The 19209-nt window shown below is 42.9% G+C and overlaps 2 protein-coding genes across 12 annotated transcripts in view; both read left to right on the top strand.

Moving 5' to 3' along the window:
- Positions 1 to 15267, top strand: part of LOC144689832 (NLR family CARD domain-containing protein 4-like) — a 35725-nt gene extending 20458 nt beyond the window's left edge. For all 11 annotated transcript variants that reach the window (XM_078557253.1, XM_078557251.1, XM_078557246.1 and 8 more), the window contains 6 exons: positions 827 to 2839; positions 3387 to 3479; positions 5477 to 5647; positions 6443 to 6535; positions 12023 to 12190; positions 14815 to 15267. In XM_078557253.1, the coding sequence (XP_078413379.1) occupies positions 827 to 2839; positions 3387 to 3479; positions 5477 to 5647; positions 6443 to 6535; positions 12023 to 12190; positions 14815 to 15158 (2882 nt within the window). In that variant the 3' untranslated portion in view covers positions 15159 to 15267. The remainder of the gene's footprint in view (positions 1 to 826; positions 2840 to 3386; positions 3480 to 5476; positions 5648 to 6442; positions 6536 to 12022; positions 12191 to 14814) is intronic.
- Positions 1 to 19209, top strand: part of kmo (kynurenine 3-monooxygenase) — a 369659-nt gene that overhangs the window by 335695 nt on the left and 14755 nt on the right. The gene's annotated exons all lie outside the window — the stretch shown is intronic.

Below are 19209 nucleotides of genomic sequence, written 5' to 3'. Positions count from 1 at the left end.
TCTTGTCCATAACTGTTTTGCATCAGTTTTTAATACCCTCAGCCTCACAAAATTTCAGTTTCTCTCTCATCCCCGTTACTTCCTCAGTACAACTAGTTCTGTCATATCCTGTTCGTTTTCCATAGTGTTTGCAGTCTTAGCTTGACTCTGAGCTGAACTGTTGACCCCACACCTTCCCCTTCACAAAGACTGCCTACTTGCTGCTCTGCAATAAATCCATGCCCATCTTTCCTGCCTATCCACAGCACTGAAAGGGCCATAATCAAAGTCACAAATTACATCTGTGATGCATCATCCATCATCCTTCTTAACATGTCTGTAGCCTTTGACATGGTTGACTGCACCATCCTCTTACGATGCTTTTCCTCCATTGTCCAGGGGGGAGGGACTCCTCTTACCTGTTTTGACTTTTACCAATCAAGTGGTAGCCAAAAAATCTCCTGTAATGGCTTCTCTTTCTGACCTGACACCATTTACAGACATGTGATCCTTCCTGCCTAGCCTTCCATTTTGTGGAAAATCAGCACTGCTAAATTCAAGCCTTTTCCTAATGTCCATCTGACAATTTAGGAGGATGAATTACTCTGCGTGCTGATTATACAAATGCATTCATCCAGACTTGTTTCATCAGTATTTCTAGCAAAAATAGGAATACAATCTTTTCGACTATGTTGCAACAGTTGAAAGAATCAACTTTTTGAATGTATGCACAATGTCACTACATATAGAAACCGGGGTAATTCTTTCTTTATTATGGTATAATGTGCTCCAATTACTTGCAAACTAAGTGAAACTTTAATTCATCTTTTCCATTTTGTATATGAAGGTAAAATAGCCAGCATTGAAAAGTACACAGAGAAGGACGTTGAAATGATTGCTGAGGATTTAAGGAACCTTTATTTATCTTCAGCTTTTCAAAAGTTCCATCCTCTTGGTGAGGAAATAGACATCATTTTCGACCTAGAAACCACATTCTCTGATGCTGTGTTCTGGAAAAAAAATACAAACAACCGCACGATAGACCAACTAATGTTCCAGGACCTTCTGGATGAACTAAGGAACCTCACAGTGATTGAAGGTGAAGCCGGCAAAGGTAAAACAACTCTTCTGAAGAGGATTGCATCTCTGTGGGCTTCAGGGAAACACCCCTCACTTAATCGTTTTAAATTGGTTTTCTTTGTTAGCCTCAGGAATATGCAGAAGGGACTGTATGAAAGCATCTGTGAACAGTTACTTAGGGAACCATACAGCCTGGATAGTTTGACATTCATGAAAATCATAGAGATCCTGGAACGCAATGTGCTCTTTTGTTTGGATGGTTTTGATGAATTTAAGCCCCAAGATTACCCTGAGACTGCCAGGCTCTTCACAAAGAATGCCCAGTACAAGCACACAGTAGTTTTAACAACACGAACCGAGACCCTGAGCCAGGTTCGAGGCTACGCCGATCTCCTAGTGAAAATAGGAGACCTAAGTTACAATGGTGCAAAAATGCTGATTGAAAATGTATTAGAGGAATCCTTGGCCAAGAGTTTGTTGACCCAACTTGACCAATCGAGCACTATGAAGGAGATGATGAAGACTCCACTCTTTGTAGTGATCGCATGCGCCATTCAAATGGGAGATGATGACTTCATTCCAAAGACACAAACAGCATTGTTCCATACCTTGCACAAGCTAATGATCAATAAAAATCACTACAAAACCAGAGACTTGCTAGAAGAATATATCATTGAGAGCATAAGACATTGTGGAGACCTGGCTTTGGATGGAATCTTTAAGTCCAAGTTTGATTTTAATATCGAAGACTTGTCATCTCAGAAAGAGGAAAGGCTGCTGTTGGCTGCAGGCCTCCTGAATAAGTATGCTGCCCAAAGACTTAAGCCAGTTTACAGATTCTTTCACAAATCCTTTCAGGAGTACACAGCAGGCAGGAGATTACATGAACTGGTGACATCTAGCTCAGTGACAGAGGTTTCCAAAGGGCAGATGTACTTACAGAAAATAAATACTATTTCGGACATCACCTTCAAATACCAGAATCTACTTCTGTATACATGTGGTTCATCTAAAGATGCCGCAGCTGAAGTATTCAAGCACATTGTGGGTGTTAAGGACCATGGAACACTTTTGCAGTTTCTAGATGAGAACGAGGAGAGTGTGAATGTTGAAACTCAGATGCAAAGTTCTGAGGAAGTGGAGAAACTTAAACTTCTAAACATGAACACTCTTGTTGAACGTGGCCTGACCTTTGTCTATGAAAGCCGTTCCCAATCTGCTCTAGCTGCAGAGTTTGCGATCTTTCTTCAGGGAAAAGCACTCCACATCAATTCCCATTATATACCAGATTACCTCTTCTACTTCTTTGAACATTTGCCCTCCTGTTTAAGAGCTTTAGGTCTCATTAAGCTTGCGTTTTCTGGAAACTCCTTTTCTTCAAATGGAAATGAAATCAAAAAACCTGAGAGTGAAAATCAAATGCAGTCTGTAACTCAGGCCCGAATACCTGAGCCTGCCATTAAACTCTTCTATGAAACACCCTGGAATCAGACTTTTAACACATTGCAAATCACATTAAGAGATTTTCCAGACTTGAAGCCAAAGGAGATCAAGTGCATTGGGAAAATCTGTTGCTCTGCTTTGTCTCTAATACTACATATAAGCAAGAGTGCAGGAATCACAGGAAAGCTCCATAAAATTCTGAATACCTGTGCACGGAACGTGCAGGACCTGGTTATTGAATCCACGCTATTAACTGAGGAAGATGAACAACAGATAGTAAAGATGTCCCAGTTAAAGACCTTGCACATCAATGATCTCCAAACAGAACAAAGAGATGGTAAGCCAACAAGCAGCTCACTGTTGCACCGGTCTTCTTCCCCTCCTGAAGATGCTAACGTATGCCTAGGTATAGTTCCATGGGTGCTGGCAACTCTGCTTCCTTTGCATTTGACTATTCTTCATTTGTGAACTTAGCTCAGTTGAGCATTCAACCATGGGACATCCTCCCCAATATCCACTTAAGAGCATTTTGCAGCAGAGCTCTGATAGCAACTGGGACCAGGTGTAGGATATAATCAGTAACAGGAATCTGGATGATTTTTTTCCCCTTAATAACTGCAGAAAATATAGAAGCATCTATTATGTAAATTGCAATCTGACATTATAAGTACCATTAGAAAACAACTGGCAGAAAGGGGCAACTGTAATTAATGGAACATTTATAATATTGATCTTATTCCTATGATCTTTGATATTAAGTCTTAACTGTTGCAACTTAGAAGTGATTTGAGTGTAATAAAGGAATCAGATAAAGTAGCAGCAGAGCACAGAAGTACTGAAAATTGCAAATATTCCTGACTCTTTCTTCCTACTTTCTCTTTCAGGAGGATTTATTGATGGGATACATTGCTTGAAAAGCATTGAAAAGCTGGTACTAGAAAATGTGAAAATGAATGACATTGATGTTAAAAAAATAGGTATTGCCACATGTGCTTAATCAAAACTGTTCTGAGAGATTCAATGGATTATCTTGAGGTTATCCTGTCCACTAGTTTTTGTGACTTGTTGTTCAAACCAAAACTCTATTGGACACAAAGGTGATGGCTTCAAAGGATTAGTCAACTATGATCCAGTTTTGCATGCAGTAGACATTACAGTAACTGATAACAAATACTGTATCATTCAACATTTCAAAGGGTGACAATCTTGAGTCACTTTATTTATCTCTGAAGCAGTCACCATTCATGTACATAGCTGGTTTCAGACTGTTTCAGAATGAGGCAAGGAATCAAGAATGATGATGTTTGTCAATATATTAATTATTGGCTGAAATCTTAGTTGATACATGAGAACAGGTTAAAGCTGTGTTGGTTCCACTCAGTCAAACAGAAACATTCAATGATCAAATAATGTCTGCAGTTCCTTCCTGCATAAAACTCATTGGTGATTTAATGGATGTTTCAGAATGATGTAATTATGCATCATTTTCCACGGAATAGTTGTAACAATGTCTGTTGTATCTATTATACAAATAGCAAACTGCAAAGTTATTTTCTAGATATCAGAATGCAGCAGCCAACTCATACTGTAGCTCAACTACTCTGCCTCCACTGAGGCCTCTCTCAGTAGATGCTCAGCGTTAGAGCAGAAATGTGTCAGCTGTAGGATAACATTACACCCCAAAAGCCAAGGTACAAACTTCCGTTCCATTCCGTTCTGAGTCAGAGGTACATTCAAATTGTATGTGGGTGAATGAAGTAAACACACACTTTGAGGTTTTTAGTTTTTGAGGACATTTCTAGTTGTCTCTGAAATTTGAAGTGTTGATTTGTATGCACATGTCAAAATATAATGGAGTTTTGCTTGAAGTCAGAGAACCACTGTGTAGATCAAATGTAAGAAAGCAAGGCCACTGAAAAGAGCATTCAGCCCGTCCAGCTTACTGGCACTACAGACTACATATTGTCTGCTCTATCATGGATTACACCCCATCCATTTAAGCCTTTGAGATAAAGTGTTCTCTGTTCCTAAACATGAAGTAAAAGTCTAGAATATCTCAACATTTCCATTCTTCAGCCTTCTGCTGGAGTTTCATAGATAAAATTTTCTCCCTGTCCCAGCAACAAGGTGTCAGAATGTAATTTTAACTTTTAAGTGATAGGGTAAAATGGGCAACATCAGGTCAGCCACTCATTATAACCACAGCCTGATTTTCCTTTGTAATGATATTGGGTTGCATTTTTGGCAGTCGATCTGATGTCACCCATTTGATACTATCATCAAAAGTTAAAGTTACCCAGCTACTTGTGTCCCATGGAACATTTGATCTGTTCAACTTATCTATCCCATCATAGTAACTTAGCTTTTACAAGGCTGATGCTAACCCTTTCCGCCTGACAGAAACTGGGTTGCGGGGGGGTGGGCAGGATGCCTTTAAAATCACTGATGGACCTTATCACAGGTTCCTAACTTAAGCTGCTTACCAAGCAAGCAAGAGACACACCCAGCCGAAGCCAGCGGGTCCTTTTTTTGAATATGCAGATTGGACTCCAATAGTATTATTTGGGCTTGACTGTAATTTTAACTGGTGGGTGAAGCCATTCTTTCTGTCCCCAGTAACAATGTCCTGCCACCCAACAAGCCAAAATCAACTGCAAAAAACTGAGATCCAGGAATTGAAATCTCCCACACTCTGCACAATGGCAAGGTCGGATTGGTTTGTCACTGGTCTCATCCCATACCTGCATTACTTGCATGCCATGTGAAAATTGAGGCTTATAAGTTAGACAGAAATGCTGAATGTGCCTTATTCTCATTAAGCCTTGAACAATAATACCAGTGGAAATCAATTTGAAAAATTAGTGGCCATGTTGAATTATGGGCAGTTTTTATTGTTGTCTAATGTGTGCTGGAGCTGAAGTGTTGATGCTTCTTAACTCATTTTGCATTTTCTTTTTTTTAAAAACAAAACAAGCTGAAAGCCTGAAGAACTTCAGCAATATCTCCGTGTTCCATCTATCCCAGCTGACAGGTCTTGGCAATGGAATTGAGCAACTTGTCAAAGAATTAAGCAGTGGCATCTGCAGCCTCCAAGAAATTAAACTGGCCAGCTGCTGTGTGACAGGAAGGGCCGTCATAACACTTGGTATATCGTTTTTTATTCTTTGATGGGATGTGGGCATCACTGGCCAGGCCAGCATTTATTGTTCATCCCTAATTGCCCATTAACTGAATGATTTGCTAGGCCTCTTCTGAGAGCAGTTAAGAGTCAATCACATTGCTATGGGTCTGGAGCCACACGTAGGCCAGACCAGGCAAGGATAGCAAATTTCCTTCCCTAAAGGACAATAGCGAACAAGATGGGTTTTTACGACAATCAATGATAGTTTCATGATCACCATTATCGAGACTAATTCCAGAGTTTTTTATTAATTGATTTTAAATTTCACCAGCTGCCGTGGTGGTGTTTGAACCCATGTTCACAGAACATTAACCTGGATCTCCAGGTTAATAGTCCAGTGGCATTAGCACTACCACCATCTCCCCTTTTATCGTGTTTCTTATCCTATTTCCGTTAATATTTGAATATTCAGATTCAAGCAGTAAGTCCCATAGGCACCTTCAAGGACGACTGGCTTGGAGGAGTTGCTGTGGCTTTCACTCCAATTTTATCTTTTCATTTCCACCTCCCTTCCTCAGATTGGCAATTCCTGCTGGGTAGAGCAGCATTCTCACTGCCCAGACCATAACCATTCTTCACATATTAACTTGGGAAGTCAAGGGCAGACTTTTCTCTGGATTTACGCTGGCCTAATTCCAGTAGTTGATGCAGTGAAAATTGGGCAGAGAACTGTTTAGCCAACTCCCTGCAATATAAATTGTCCTTCTTTTGAAGAAGATATTCTGTTTCACTTATTGCATCATCTCTTTTTATTCACAGCTCAAAATCTCCAAAATTTGCCAAGGTTGAAAGTTCTTGACCTATCAGGAAATAACCTAGGAGAGGAAGCAATCGATGCAGTCAGTCAACTCGGTAAGCAAAACAATTAATTCATCACATTTTCATGTTTAAGTGGCTTATCTCCTGTGGCATTGGCTACAGATTAGTCTGAGATTAAGGAATGTTTTATAAATTGGGGTGGATCTATGTTTAGTATGGTTTTTGTTTCTTTAAAGCCCATACTCAAGTTCTCCATATGGGGAAGTGGTTGAAATAAGTTCATCTTGAGGTCAGTTTGAGGCTTATTACAGAATTACAGAATCATAGAATAGCACAGCACTGAAGGAGACTATTCGGCCCATTGAGCCTGTGTTGGCTCTTTTAAATGCACAAGAAATAGGAGCAGGATAGCCTGTCAAGCCTGTCATTCAATACGTTCATGACTGATCTTGGGCCTCAACTTCATTTTCCTGCTTGCTCTCCATATCCCTTAATTCCCTGAGAGACCTAAAATCTATCTATCCCAGCCTTAAATGTATTCAACAATGGAGCATCCACAACCCCCTGCAGTGGAGAAGTTCAAAGATTCACACTGCTTTTGAGTGAAGTCATTTTTCTTGATCTCAGTCCTAAATGATAGGCCCCTTATCCTGAGACTGTGCCCCTGTGTTTTAGACTCCCCAGCTAGTGGAATAGTGGAGAGATAATGGAAACTATCTCTCAGCATCTACCCTGTCACACCCATTCAAAATTTTGTAGGATTCAATGAGATTGCCTCTCATTCTTCTAAACTCCAGAGAAAATAGACCTAATTTGCTCAGCCTCTAATCATAGGGCAGCCCTCTCATCCCAGGGACTAACTTAGTGAACATTCACTGTACTGTCTTCAATGCAAGTACATCCTTTATTAAATGTGGAGACAAAAACTACTTACAGTATTCCAGATATTGTCTCAGCAAATTCCTGTACAACTGTAGCAAGACTCCTGTATTCTTGTCCTGCAATCCCCTTGCAGTAAAGGCCATCATGCCATTTGCCTTCCTAATTGCTTGCTGCACCTGCATGCTAACTTTCTGCATTCCTTGTACAAGCACACCCAAGCCTCTTTGAATTTCAACACTTACAAATTTCAAACCCTTTAAAAAATATTCTGCTTTTCTATTCTTATGACCAAAGTAAATAACTTCACACTTGCCGACATCATACTCCATCTGCCATCATGTTGCCTATTCATTTTACCTGTCTGTATATATCTTTGCAGCCTCTCTGTGTCCTCCCCACAGCTTACCTTTCCACCTAGCTTTGTATCATCAGCAAACTTAGATACATTACTCTCTGTCTCTTCATCTAAGTCATCAATATAGATTGTAAATGGCTGAGATCCCAGCACTGATCTTTGCAGACTCCACTATTCACTGCCTGCCACCTTGAAAAAGCCCTATTTATGCACATGTTCTGCTTTCTATCTTTTTCTTTAGTAAAACCATGTTGACTTGTTGACTTGGGGGAGGCAGTGGCGCAATGGTATTGTCATTGGACTAATAATTCAGAGACCATGGCAGATGGTGGAATTTGATTCCAATAAAAATCTGGAACTAAAAGTCTAATGGTGACTGTGAAACTACTGTCGTAAAAACCCACCTGGTTCACCAGGGAAGGAAATCTGCCATGCTTACCTGGTCTGGCCTACATGTGACTCCAGACCCACAGTAATGTGGTTGACTCTTCAGTCTGCCCTCTGAAATGGCCTAGCAAGCCACTCAGTTGTATCAAACTGCTATGAAGCCTATAAGGAATAAAACTTGATGGATCACTCGGCATCAATATGAACACCGGAAACGACAATGGCAAACTCAGCCCTGTCGACCCTGCAAAGTCCTCCTTACTAACTTCTGGGGGCTTGTGCCAAAATTGGGGGAGCTGTCCCTCAGACTAGTCAACCCTGACGTAGTCATACTCACAGAATTGTACCTTACAGACAATGTCCCAGACATCATCCCTGGGTGTGTCCTGTCCCGCTGGCAGGACAGAGGTGGTGGCACATTCAGGAGGGAGTTTCGCTGGGAGTCCTCAACATCGATTCCGGACTCCATGAAGTATCATGACATCAGGCCAAAGATGGGCTGATTACCACCTCTATTTCCCCAACCTCCCCCCCCCACCTCAGTTGATGAATCTGTACTCCTCCACGGTGGAGAAGGCACTGAGGGTGCTTCCTGAGGTGCCACTGAGGTGGTAAAGGCGCAGAATATATTCTGGGTGGGGGACTTCAATGTCCATCACCAAAATAGGCACCACTGCTGGCCGAGTCCTATAGACCGTGTTTGCAGCAGGTGGTGAGGGAACCAACGAGAAGAAAAAACATACTTGACCTCATCCTCACCAACCTGCCTGCCACAGATGCATCCATGACAGCATCGGTAGGACTAACCACCACACAGTCCTTGTGGAGATGAAGTTCCATCTTCACATTGAGGATACTCTCCATCGTGTTGTGTGGCACTACCACTGTGCTAAATGGGATAGATTTCGAACAGATCTAGCAACTCAAGACTGGGCATCCATAAAGTGCTGTGAGCCATCAGCAGCAGAAATGTATTCAACCACAATCTGTAACCTCATGGTCTGGCATATCCCCCACTCTACCATTACCACCAAGTGAGGGGATCAACCTTGGCTCAAAGAAGAGTGCAGGAGAGCATTCCAGGAGCACCACCAGGCATACCTAAAAATTAGGTGTCATCCTAGTGACGTTACAACTCAGGACTACTTGCGTGCTCAACAGCGTAAGCAGCCAGCAATAGACAGACTTAAGCAATCCCATGACCAACGGATCAGATGTAAGCTCCACAGTGCTGCACATCCAGGCGTGAATGGTGAATGAAACAACTCACTAGAGGAGCAGGCTCCACAAATATCCCCATCCTCAATTATGGGGGCACCCAGTACATCAGTGCAAAAAATAAGGCTGAAGCAATTGCAAGAATGTTCATCTACCGAGTGGATGATCCATCTTGTTCTCCTCCAGAGATCCCCAACATCAGAGATGCCAGTCTTCAGCTGATTCAATTCACTCCTCGTGATATCAAGAAATGGTTGAAGGCACTGTATACTGCAAAGGCTATGGGCCCTGACAATATTCCAGCAATAGTACTGAAGACATCCAGAACTTATAGGGCCCCTAGCAAAGTTGTTCCAGTACAGCTACAACACTGGCATCTACCCAGCAATGTGGAAAATTGCCCGGGTATGTCCTGTACACAAAAAGCAGGACAAATCCAACCCAACCAATTATCACCCCATCAGTCTACTCTCGATCACCAGTAAAGTGGTGGAAGGGGTCATCAACAGTGCTATCAAGCGGCACTTGCTTAGCAATAACCTGCTCACTGATGCTCGGTTTGGGTTCCGCCAGGGCCACTCAGCTCCTGACCTCATTACAGCCTTGGTTTAAACATGGACAAAAGAGCTGAACTCCAGAGGTGAGGTGAGAGTGACTGCCATTGACATCAAGGCAGCATTTGACCGAGTGTGGCATCAAGGAGCCCTAGCAAAACTGGAGTCACTGGGAATCGGGAAAAACTCTCTGCTGGTTGGAGTCATACCTAGCACAAAGAAAGATGATGTGATTGTTGGAGGTCAATCATCTCAGTTCCAGGACATCACTGCAGGAGTTCCTTAGGGTAGTGTGCTTGGCCCAACCATCTTCAGCTGCTTCATCAATGACCTTCCTTCCATCATAAGATCAGAAGTGTGGATGTTCACTGATGATTGCACAACGTTCAGCACCAATCATGACTCCTTAGTTACTGAAGCAGTCCATGTCCAAATGCAGCAAGACCTGGACAATATCCAGGAATGGGCTGACAAGTGGCAAGTAACAGTAGCACCACACATGTGCCAGGCATTGACCATCTCCAACAAGAAAGGATCTCACCTTTGCCATTGACATTCAACGGCATGACCATCACTGAATCCTCCACTCTCAACATCTTGAGGGACACCATTGACCAGAAACTGAGTTGGACTAGCCATATAAATACTGTGACTACAAGAGCAGGTCAGTGGCTAGGAATCCTGTGGCAAGTAACTCACCTCCTGGCTCCCCAAAGCCAGCCCTCCTCTACACGGTACAAGTCAGGAGCGTGATGGAATACTCTCCACTTGCCTGGATGAATGCAGCTCCAACAACCTTCCAGAAGCTCGATACCACCCAGGACAAAGCAGCCTGCTTTATTGGCACCCCATCCACAAACATTCACTCCCTTAACCACTGACGCACAGTAGCAGCAGTGTGTACCATCTACAAGATGCACTGCAGGAACTCACCACATCTCCTTAGACAGCACCTTCCAAACCCTTGACCGCCACCATCTAGAAAGACAAGGGCAGCAGATGCATGGGAACACCCCCATCTGGAAGTTCCCATCCAAGCCACTCACCATCCTGACTTGGGAATGTATCGCCGTTCCTTCACTGTCGTTGGGTCAAAATCCTGAAACTCCCTCCCTAACAGCACTGTGGGTGTCTCTACATCACATGGACTGCAGCGGTTCAAGAAGGCAGCTCACCACCAGCTTCTCAAGGGCAACTAGGGATGGGCAGTAAATGCTGGCGTAGCCAGTGACACCCAGATCCCATGAATGAATTAAAAAAATTATACTCTGCTTTTCTAAGTGCATTGATAAGACTTCCTTAACAATAGATTCCTGTGTTTTCCCTACAACTGATGTCTAACTGGCCTGTAGTTCAGTTTTCTCTCTCCCTCCTTTCCTTTAAAGCTGTGCAATATTTGCCAACTTCCAATATAGTCGGACCATTTCCAAATCTAAGGAAATTTTGACATCGGAGGACATCCATTATCTCTGCCGCTATCTCTTTTAGAACCCTAGGGCGTAGGCCATCTGGTCCCAGGAATTTGTCGGGTCTTACTCCCTTAATTTTCTCCAATACTTTTTCTCTGCTGATATTAATTCCCTTAACTTCCTCATTCTTTTTAGTCCCTAGGTTACCATCTATTTTTGGTATGAAACATGTCTTTTACTGTGAAGACAGATACAAAATATTTATTCAATGCCTCTGCCATTTCCTCATTCTCCTGTCTCTGCTTCTAAGGCGCCAGCATTTACTTTAGCTACTGTCTTAATTTTTACACATTTATAGAAGCTACTACAATCTGCTTTTATACTTCTGGCTATTTTACCCTCTTAATCTATTTTTTTCCCTTTTTAGCAACTTTTTGTTGGCCCTTTGCTAATTTCAGCAAAGCAATCCAGTTAGTCCCCCTTCCCACTCTTGCGCCATATCATTGCTGAGTGAAATTTCTGTAGATTGAGAGCTGCCAGTAAATCTCTGGCTCCTGTCATTGGAAGGAGAGGCCATGTCAGGAAAGCAAGCAGGAAGTCAGTGGATTTATCCTTTTCTTTCTCTTCCTCATTATACTTTTGAGGTGCCAAAGTTTAATAGTTTGAGTTGTGATGCCTAAAATATGGTGGATGCATGTAAAGCTTTTCTAGACAGGATACTTGTATTAGATAAGAAATTTGCAACCAAATCTTAGCTATTTTTTTCTTCCTACAGTTGATCAACTAACTGTTGCCTCAAGTTTAAAGGTGCTGATGTTGCCTTTTGGGCAAAATGTCAACAGTTGCCTTGAAAAACTGGTAATCCAACTGAAAAGCCTAACAAATGTGACAAAGTTAGGGCTACAGAAATGGAGACTGAACGACCTAGACCTTGACTCACTGGGTAAGTTAAATGCACAGTGCCCAAGTTTCCCATGACAGACTTTCAAAGTCTAAAGAGCTATGTGTCGTGAATCAGTATCAAAAGATAATCTTCAAGAAAGAATTGAAAGAATTGCTATAGTCACTGTTAACTAAAATATGTGGAATGAAGTTAATTAACACACACGTCAAAATATACTCCAATTCATTAATAATTGGAACATGTTTCAGTGTTGATATAAAGAAGGAAGGAAAGGCTTGCATTTATATAGCGCTTTTCATGACCACCGGACATTCCCAAAGTGCTTTAAAGCCAATGAAGTTCTTTTGAAGTATAATCACAGTTGGAATGTAGAAACACAGCAGTCTATTTGTTTTCAGCAAACTCGCTCAAATAGCAATCTGATAATGATCAGATAATCTGTTTTGGCCATGTAGATTGTGGGATAAATATTGGACAGGTTATCTGGGATAACCGCCCTACTCTTTATTGTATTCAATGTTTAAAGAGTTTATAACTTGTGTCTGTTAACATTGTGAGATTCCTCACAAAAAGGGTGGTAATTTGAGTGTAGGATGGGTAAGAAACTCGCTAAAGGAGTTGTATTGAGTTGGAGAAATTGGTGAGTGGTATTCCCCAGAATGCTGTAAACTTTCCTGTTTTTAACTTGCATTGACAATTTCAATTCTGAAGCAACTAGACAATTTGGTTAAGTTTTCAGTTGATACCAAGCTAGGAGAAGCTGCTGAATCTGATGAGCTAAATTGGAAACTTCAAAATGAGTTAATTAATTTTTGACTAATTACTTTCTTGCCCAGTGGCGTACCACAGGGATCTGTGCTGGGTCCCCTATTATTCGTCATTTATATAAACGACATAGATGACTATGTGGAGGGCAGGATTAGTAAGTTTATGGATGACACAAAGATTGGCTGGGTGGTTAACAGTGAGGTTGAGTGTCTTGGGCTACAGGAAGATATAGACGGGATGATCAAATGGGCAGATAAGTGGCAGATGGAATTTAACCCTGAAAAGTGTGAGGTGATACACTTTGGAAGGAGTAATTTGACAAGGAAGTATTCTACGAACGGCATGACACTAGGAAGTTCTGAAGAACAAAGGGGACCTTGGTGTGTGTGTCCACAGATCTCTGAAGGTGGAGGGGCATATTAGTGGGGTGGTGAAAAAGGCATATGGGACACTTGCCTTTATCAATCGAGGCATAGATTACAAAAGTAGGGAGGTCATGTTGGAGTTGTATAGCACCTTGGTCATTATAGGAAGGATGTGATTGCACTGGAGGGGATGCAGAGGGGATTCACCAGGATGTTGCCTGGGATAAAACATTTAAGTTATGAAGAGAGGTTGGATAGACTTGGGTTGTTTTCGTTGGAGCAGAGAAGACTGAGGGGCGACCTGATAGAGGTGTACAAGATTATGAGGGGCATGTTCAGGGTGGATAGGGAGCAGCTGTTCCCCTTAGTTGAAGGGTCAGTCACGAGGGGACATAAATTCAAGGTGAGGGGCAGGAGGTTTAGGGGAGATGTGAGGAAAAGCTTTTTTACCCAGAGGGTGGTGACGGTCTGGAATGCGCTGCCTGGGAGGGTGGTGGAGGCAGGTTGCCTCACATCCTTTAAAAAGTACCTGGATGAGCACTTGGCACGTCATAACATTCAAGGCTATGGGACAAATGCTGGTAAACGGGATTAGGTAGGTAGGTCAGGTGTTTCTCACATGTCGATGCAGACTCGATGGGCCGAAGGGCCTCATCTGCATTGTGTGATTCTGTGAAGCACCTTGGAATGCTTTTCTGCAACAACAGTTTGCAGTTATATATCACCATTAACAGTAAAATGCCCCAAGCGTTTCACAAGAATATTATCAAACAAAATTTGACAGTAATAGTGGGGGATGGTGGCGTAATGGTAATATCACTGTACTAGTAATCCAGGCAAATGCTCTGGGGTTTCAAATCCAAACATGACTGCTGGTGGAACTTAAATTCAATTAATAATAATTTAAAAAATCTGCAATAAAAAGCTAGTCTCAGTAATATTAACTGTAGCAATCATCATTGTTGTAAAAACCCATCTAGTTCACCAATGCCCTTTAGGGGAGGAAGTCTACCCTCCTTCCCTAGTCTGATTCCAGACTCACAGCAATGTGGTTGACTCTTAACTGCCCTCTGAAATGGCCTAGCAAGCTACTCAGTTCAGCAGCAATTAAGGATGGGCGACAACAATGACATCCCATGAAAGAATGAAGAGAGAAAAGCCACTTAATAGATATTAGGGCAGATAACCAAAAGCTTGCTCCAAGAGGTAGGCTGTAAGGAGTGTCTTAAGGGAGATGGAGAGGTTTGGGGAATGAATTTCAGAGCTTAGTGCTTTGGAAGGTCAAGACTCGGCCGCCAATGGTGAATCAATTAAAATTGGGGATGTGCAAGAGGCTAGAATTGGAGATATCTCAGAGGGTTGTAGGGCTGGGAGGGGTGAGACCATGGAGGGCTTTGAAAACAAGGAGAATTTTAAAATGGAGGCATTGTTGAACCAGGAGCCAGTGTAAGTTAGTAATTTTTAGTTTGCTTTCAAATGACTAGCAGACTTTCAATTCTACCTGCTAATTGTTGAATTTCTGTTCCTCAGCTTCCTTGGCAATCAGTGGGCACCTGGAAAACCTTCAGTGTTTAGATCTGGCAGAGAATTCTGCGACCACAAAAGGCTGGATTGCATTTTTTGGAGCCCTGAGAAAAATTGAAACAGGCGGCCTTTTCAAGTTGACATCATTAGATTTTAGCAGCCAGATGGAATTATATCCCGAAGCATTCATGGTGAAAGAATTTGTTCAGTGGATTGTAAAGCTCCATTTCATTCACGAGGTTGTACTGATCAATTGGATGTTTGACGAAAACGACCTGAACATGATTAAGAATGCAAAAACAACTCAGAAAAGGGAATTTCAGATAAGGCTGAGAGAAACATACAAGTGACAAATGATCAGCAAGAGGATTTGAAGCAGCTATCAATTTTGTTCCATTTTAAAAGTATTTTATTGTAAAAAAAACTATAATTTTTCACTAATTAAAATGCTTGTTTTTATTATGATTTAAATAAAGGGGTAGTACAGAACTTTAGCATTGCTGAAAAAAGAGACATGACTAAGCTTGCATTCATCAGGACGCTTGCAAGAATTGTGATCAATTTTGGGCCCTGTATCTCAGGAAGGCTGTGCTGTCCCTGGAGAGGGTCCAGAGGAGATTCACGAGAATGATCCCAGGAATGAAAGGCTTAACATATAAGGAACGTTTGAGGACTCTGGTTCTATACTCGATGGAGTTTAGAAGGATGAGGGGGGTTCTGATTGAAACTTACACTCTATCCAGGCCTTTCAGTATTCTGTATGTGGGGAAGATGTTTCCATTAGTAGGAGAGACTAGAACCTGAGGGCACAGCCTCAGAGTAAAGGGAAGACCTTTTAGAACGGAGATGAGGAGAAACTTCTTTAGCCAGAGAGTGGTGAATCTATGGAATTCATTGCCACAGAAGGCTGTGGAGGCCAGGACATTGAGTGTATTTAAGATCGAGATAGATAGGTTCTTGATTGGTATGGGGATCAAAGGTTACAGGGAGAAGGCGGGAGAATGGGGTTGAGAAACTTATCAGCCATGATTGAATGGCAGAGCAGACTCGATGGGCCGAATGGCCTAATTTCTGCTCCTATGTCTTATGGTTTTATAATACCAATACAAGGGGGAAAACAACAACTTATACTGTACATGAAGAGAGTGCTGATTGGTTAGCAAGTGGCATTGCCATGGAGAATACAGCACTGATAGTGACTGACAGTTAACTGCCAAGCATTGTTTGAAATTTAAACCAGACAACTTGACCCTGTTTGGTCAAGGCATTTTCCTGAGGAATGAGCCAGCAAATGGCTGTCACTTATTTTGTTTAGCTGAAACAGGGGGCAATGCAATGGGTGTACATGCTCTTTCTGTCTGCAAAGAACATGGCCCTTCATATTAATATATGTAGCTTCCAGTACCCCAAATGTACTACACTGTGAACCCGATTGGCAATCTTAAATTGGTTGTCAGCGTAATTCTTGTCATATTGAGGATTATTTAGCAAATGTTGTCCAATCGCAGAATCACATCTAATGTTGGACACTGTTTTGCAAGCACGGGCTGGTTGAGTATGGTCTGTACCTTACTTATTGCGAACAGTGGCTGGAACATGCTCTTTGATATGATCTGTCAGTCTTTGGGACGTACGGCCTACATACCCAACATCACACCGGCACTGAAACTCATATACCACATTACTCATTTGGGTGATAGGCAGATCGTCTTTTTGGCTTGACAGCAGCATCCTGTTAGTGGCGAGCACCACTCGTGTTGCTACTGCATAGTAGCAGTATAAACAGCTAATTTTACCTGTTGCTCAAATTTTGAGATACCTTTGCCCTTCCAGGGTAACCTGGGCACTTTTTGTTAACTAATTTGGCACTTTTCAGGGCCAAAAGTGATGGCCTTAGGCCCGTTCATGAGTTTGTGTGATATACAGTGCAAAATGATCTGATCAGGGTAGCCATTATACCGCAGGATGCCTTTGATGCGCCCTATTTCAGCATCAAGCTTACATGGTGAGCAAATGGCTCGGGCCCTATTTATGGCCATTCAGCCCATCGTGTCTGCACTGGATCTCCAAATGAGCAATTCACTTAGTGCCATTCTCCCACCTTCTCCCCATAACCCTGCACATTCTTCCTTTTCAAAAAGCAGTTGAATTCTCTCTTAAATGCCTCAATTGAACCTGCCTCCACCACACTCTCAGGCAGCGCATTCCAGATCTTAATCACTTGCTGTGTGAAGAAGATTTTTCTCATACTGCTTTTGCTTCTTTTACTATTACTTTATATCCATGCCTTCTTGTTTTCAATCCTTTCACGAGTGGGAACAGTTTCTCCCTACCTACTCTGTCCAGGCCTCTCATGATTTTGAATACCTCTATCAAATCTCCCCTCAGCCTTCTCCAAGGAAAACAGTCGTAACTTCTCCAATCTATATAGCTGAAATTCCTCATCCCTGGCACCATTCTTGTGAATCTTTTCTGCACTCTCTCCAATGCTTTCCAAAAGTGCAGCACCCGGAACTGGACACAATTTTCCAGCTGAGGCCGAACTAGTGTCTTACATAAATTCAAAGTAATCTCCTTGTTCTTGTACTCTGTGCCCTTATTATTAAAGCCTGGGATGCTATATGCTTTATTAACTGCTCTCTCAACCTGTCCTGCCACCTTCAATGTCTTGTGCACACACACACAAGCACACACACAATCACACACAGGTCTCTCTGCTCCTGTACTCACTTTAAAGTTACCCTTTATATTGTCTTTCCATGTTCTTACTACCAAAATGAATCACCTCACATTTCTCCATATTGGACTTCATCTGTCACTTGTCCACCCAATTCACCAACTTGTCTTTGTCCTTTTGAAGTTCTACACTTGCACTTAAAACTCCTCGATCTTTTATGCTGGGTGGACGAGTCCCGGTGAATTAACCAGTGCAGACTAGTGAAAGCTCTGAGGCGTGTATGTCCTGGCTCATCCTTACCACCACCTCATTCTCTTTCCAACCTTAATATAAAAACAAGATACTGCGGATGCTGGAAATCTGAAACAAAAACAAAAAAAATGCTGGAAAAACTCAGCAACCTTGCTGGTGTCATGTCCTCGCCGTTCAGAAAGGAAACACGGTCAACCTGAGAGGGACTGTGCCATATTCTTTTTTTTTTGCAAAAATATACTTTATTCATAAAATATCTTCAATCACATTCCAAACCATTTCAAAAACACCATTACAAGGGTACAATCCAGGTTAAACTTTTACAAAATGTATCACCAGGTGCGTCAGTAGAAACAATATTACAATCATTTACCGCCTTTCATTTTGAGCTGTACAGCTCGAGGGGCTCTAAACAGTTCCCAGTCTCTCGGTGCGCTGTGGCAGAAAGGTCTTAGACAGCGACCCTTCCCCATTGCGCCTTTGCGGCAGCTGCCCCAAGCTTTAGTGCGTCCCTCAGCACGTAGTCCTGGACTTTGGATTGTGCCAGTCCGCAACAATCGGTCGGGGACAACTCTTTGTGCTGGAAGACCAACAAGTTTCGGGCAGACCAAAGCGCGTCTTTCACCGAGTTGATGATCCTCCAGCTGCAGTTGATGTTTGTCTCGGTGTGTGTCCCTGGGAACAGCCCGTAGAGCACAGAGTCCTGTGTCACAGAACTGCTCGGGATGAAACTCGACAGCAACCACTGCATCTCTCTCCAGACTTTCTTTGCATAGGCAGAATCCACAAGGAGGTGAGCAACGGTCTCTTCCCCACCACAGCCACCTCGAGGGCAACGTGCAGAGGGGGTGAGACTCCTGGCGTGTAGGAAGGATATGACGGGGAGGGCCTTTCTCACCACCAGCCAAGCCACGTCTTGGTGCTTGTTGGAAAGTTCTGGCGATGAGGCATTCTGCCAAATGACTTTGACAGTCTGCTCGGGGAACCATCCCACAGGGTCCACCCTCTCCTTTTCCCTCAGGGCCTCTAGGACGTTACGTGCTGACCACTGCCTGATGGACTTGTGGTCAAAGGTGTTTTTCTGCATAAATTTTTCCACCAGGGACAGGTGGTACGGCACGGTCCAACTACTTGGAGCGTTCCGCGGCAGCGTGGCCAGACCCATCCTTCGCAACACCGGGGACAGGTAGAACCTCAGCACGTAGTGACACTTGGTGTTTGCGTACTGAGGGTCTACGCACCGCTTGATGCAGCCACACACAAAGGTGGCCATCAGTATGAGGGCGATGTTGGGCACGTTTTTTCCCCCTTTATCTAGAGGCTTGTACATCGCGTCCCTGCGGACACGATCCATTTTCGACCTCCAGATAAAGCGGAAGATGGCTCGAGTGATCGCCATCGCGCAGGAGTCTGGAATGGGCCAGACCTGCGCCACGTACAGCAACAGCGAGAGTGCCTCACACCTGATGACC

This window comes from Cetorhinus maximus, chromosome 14 (assembly GCF_964194155.1).
Source record: "Cetorhinus maximus chromosome 14, sCetMax3.hap1.1, whole genome shotgun sequence".
NCBI classification, from domain to species: Eukaryota; Metazoa; Chordata; class Chondrichthyes; order Lamniformes; family Cetorhinidae; genus Cetorhinus; species Cetorhinus maximus.
This window is presented reverse-complemented; position numbering and strand designations above follow the sequence as displayed.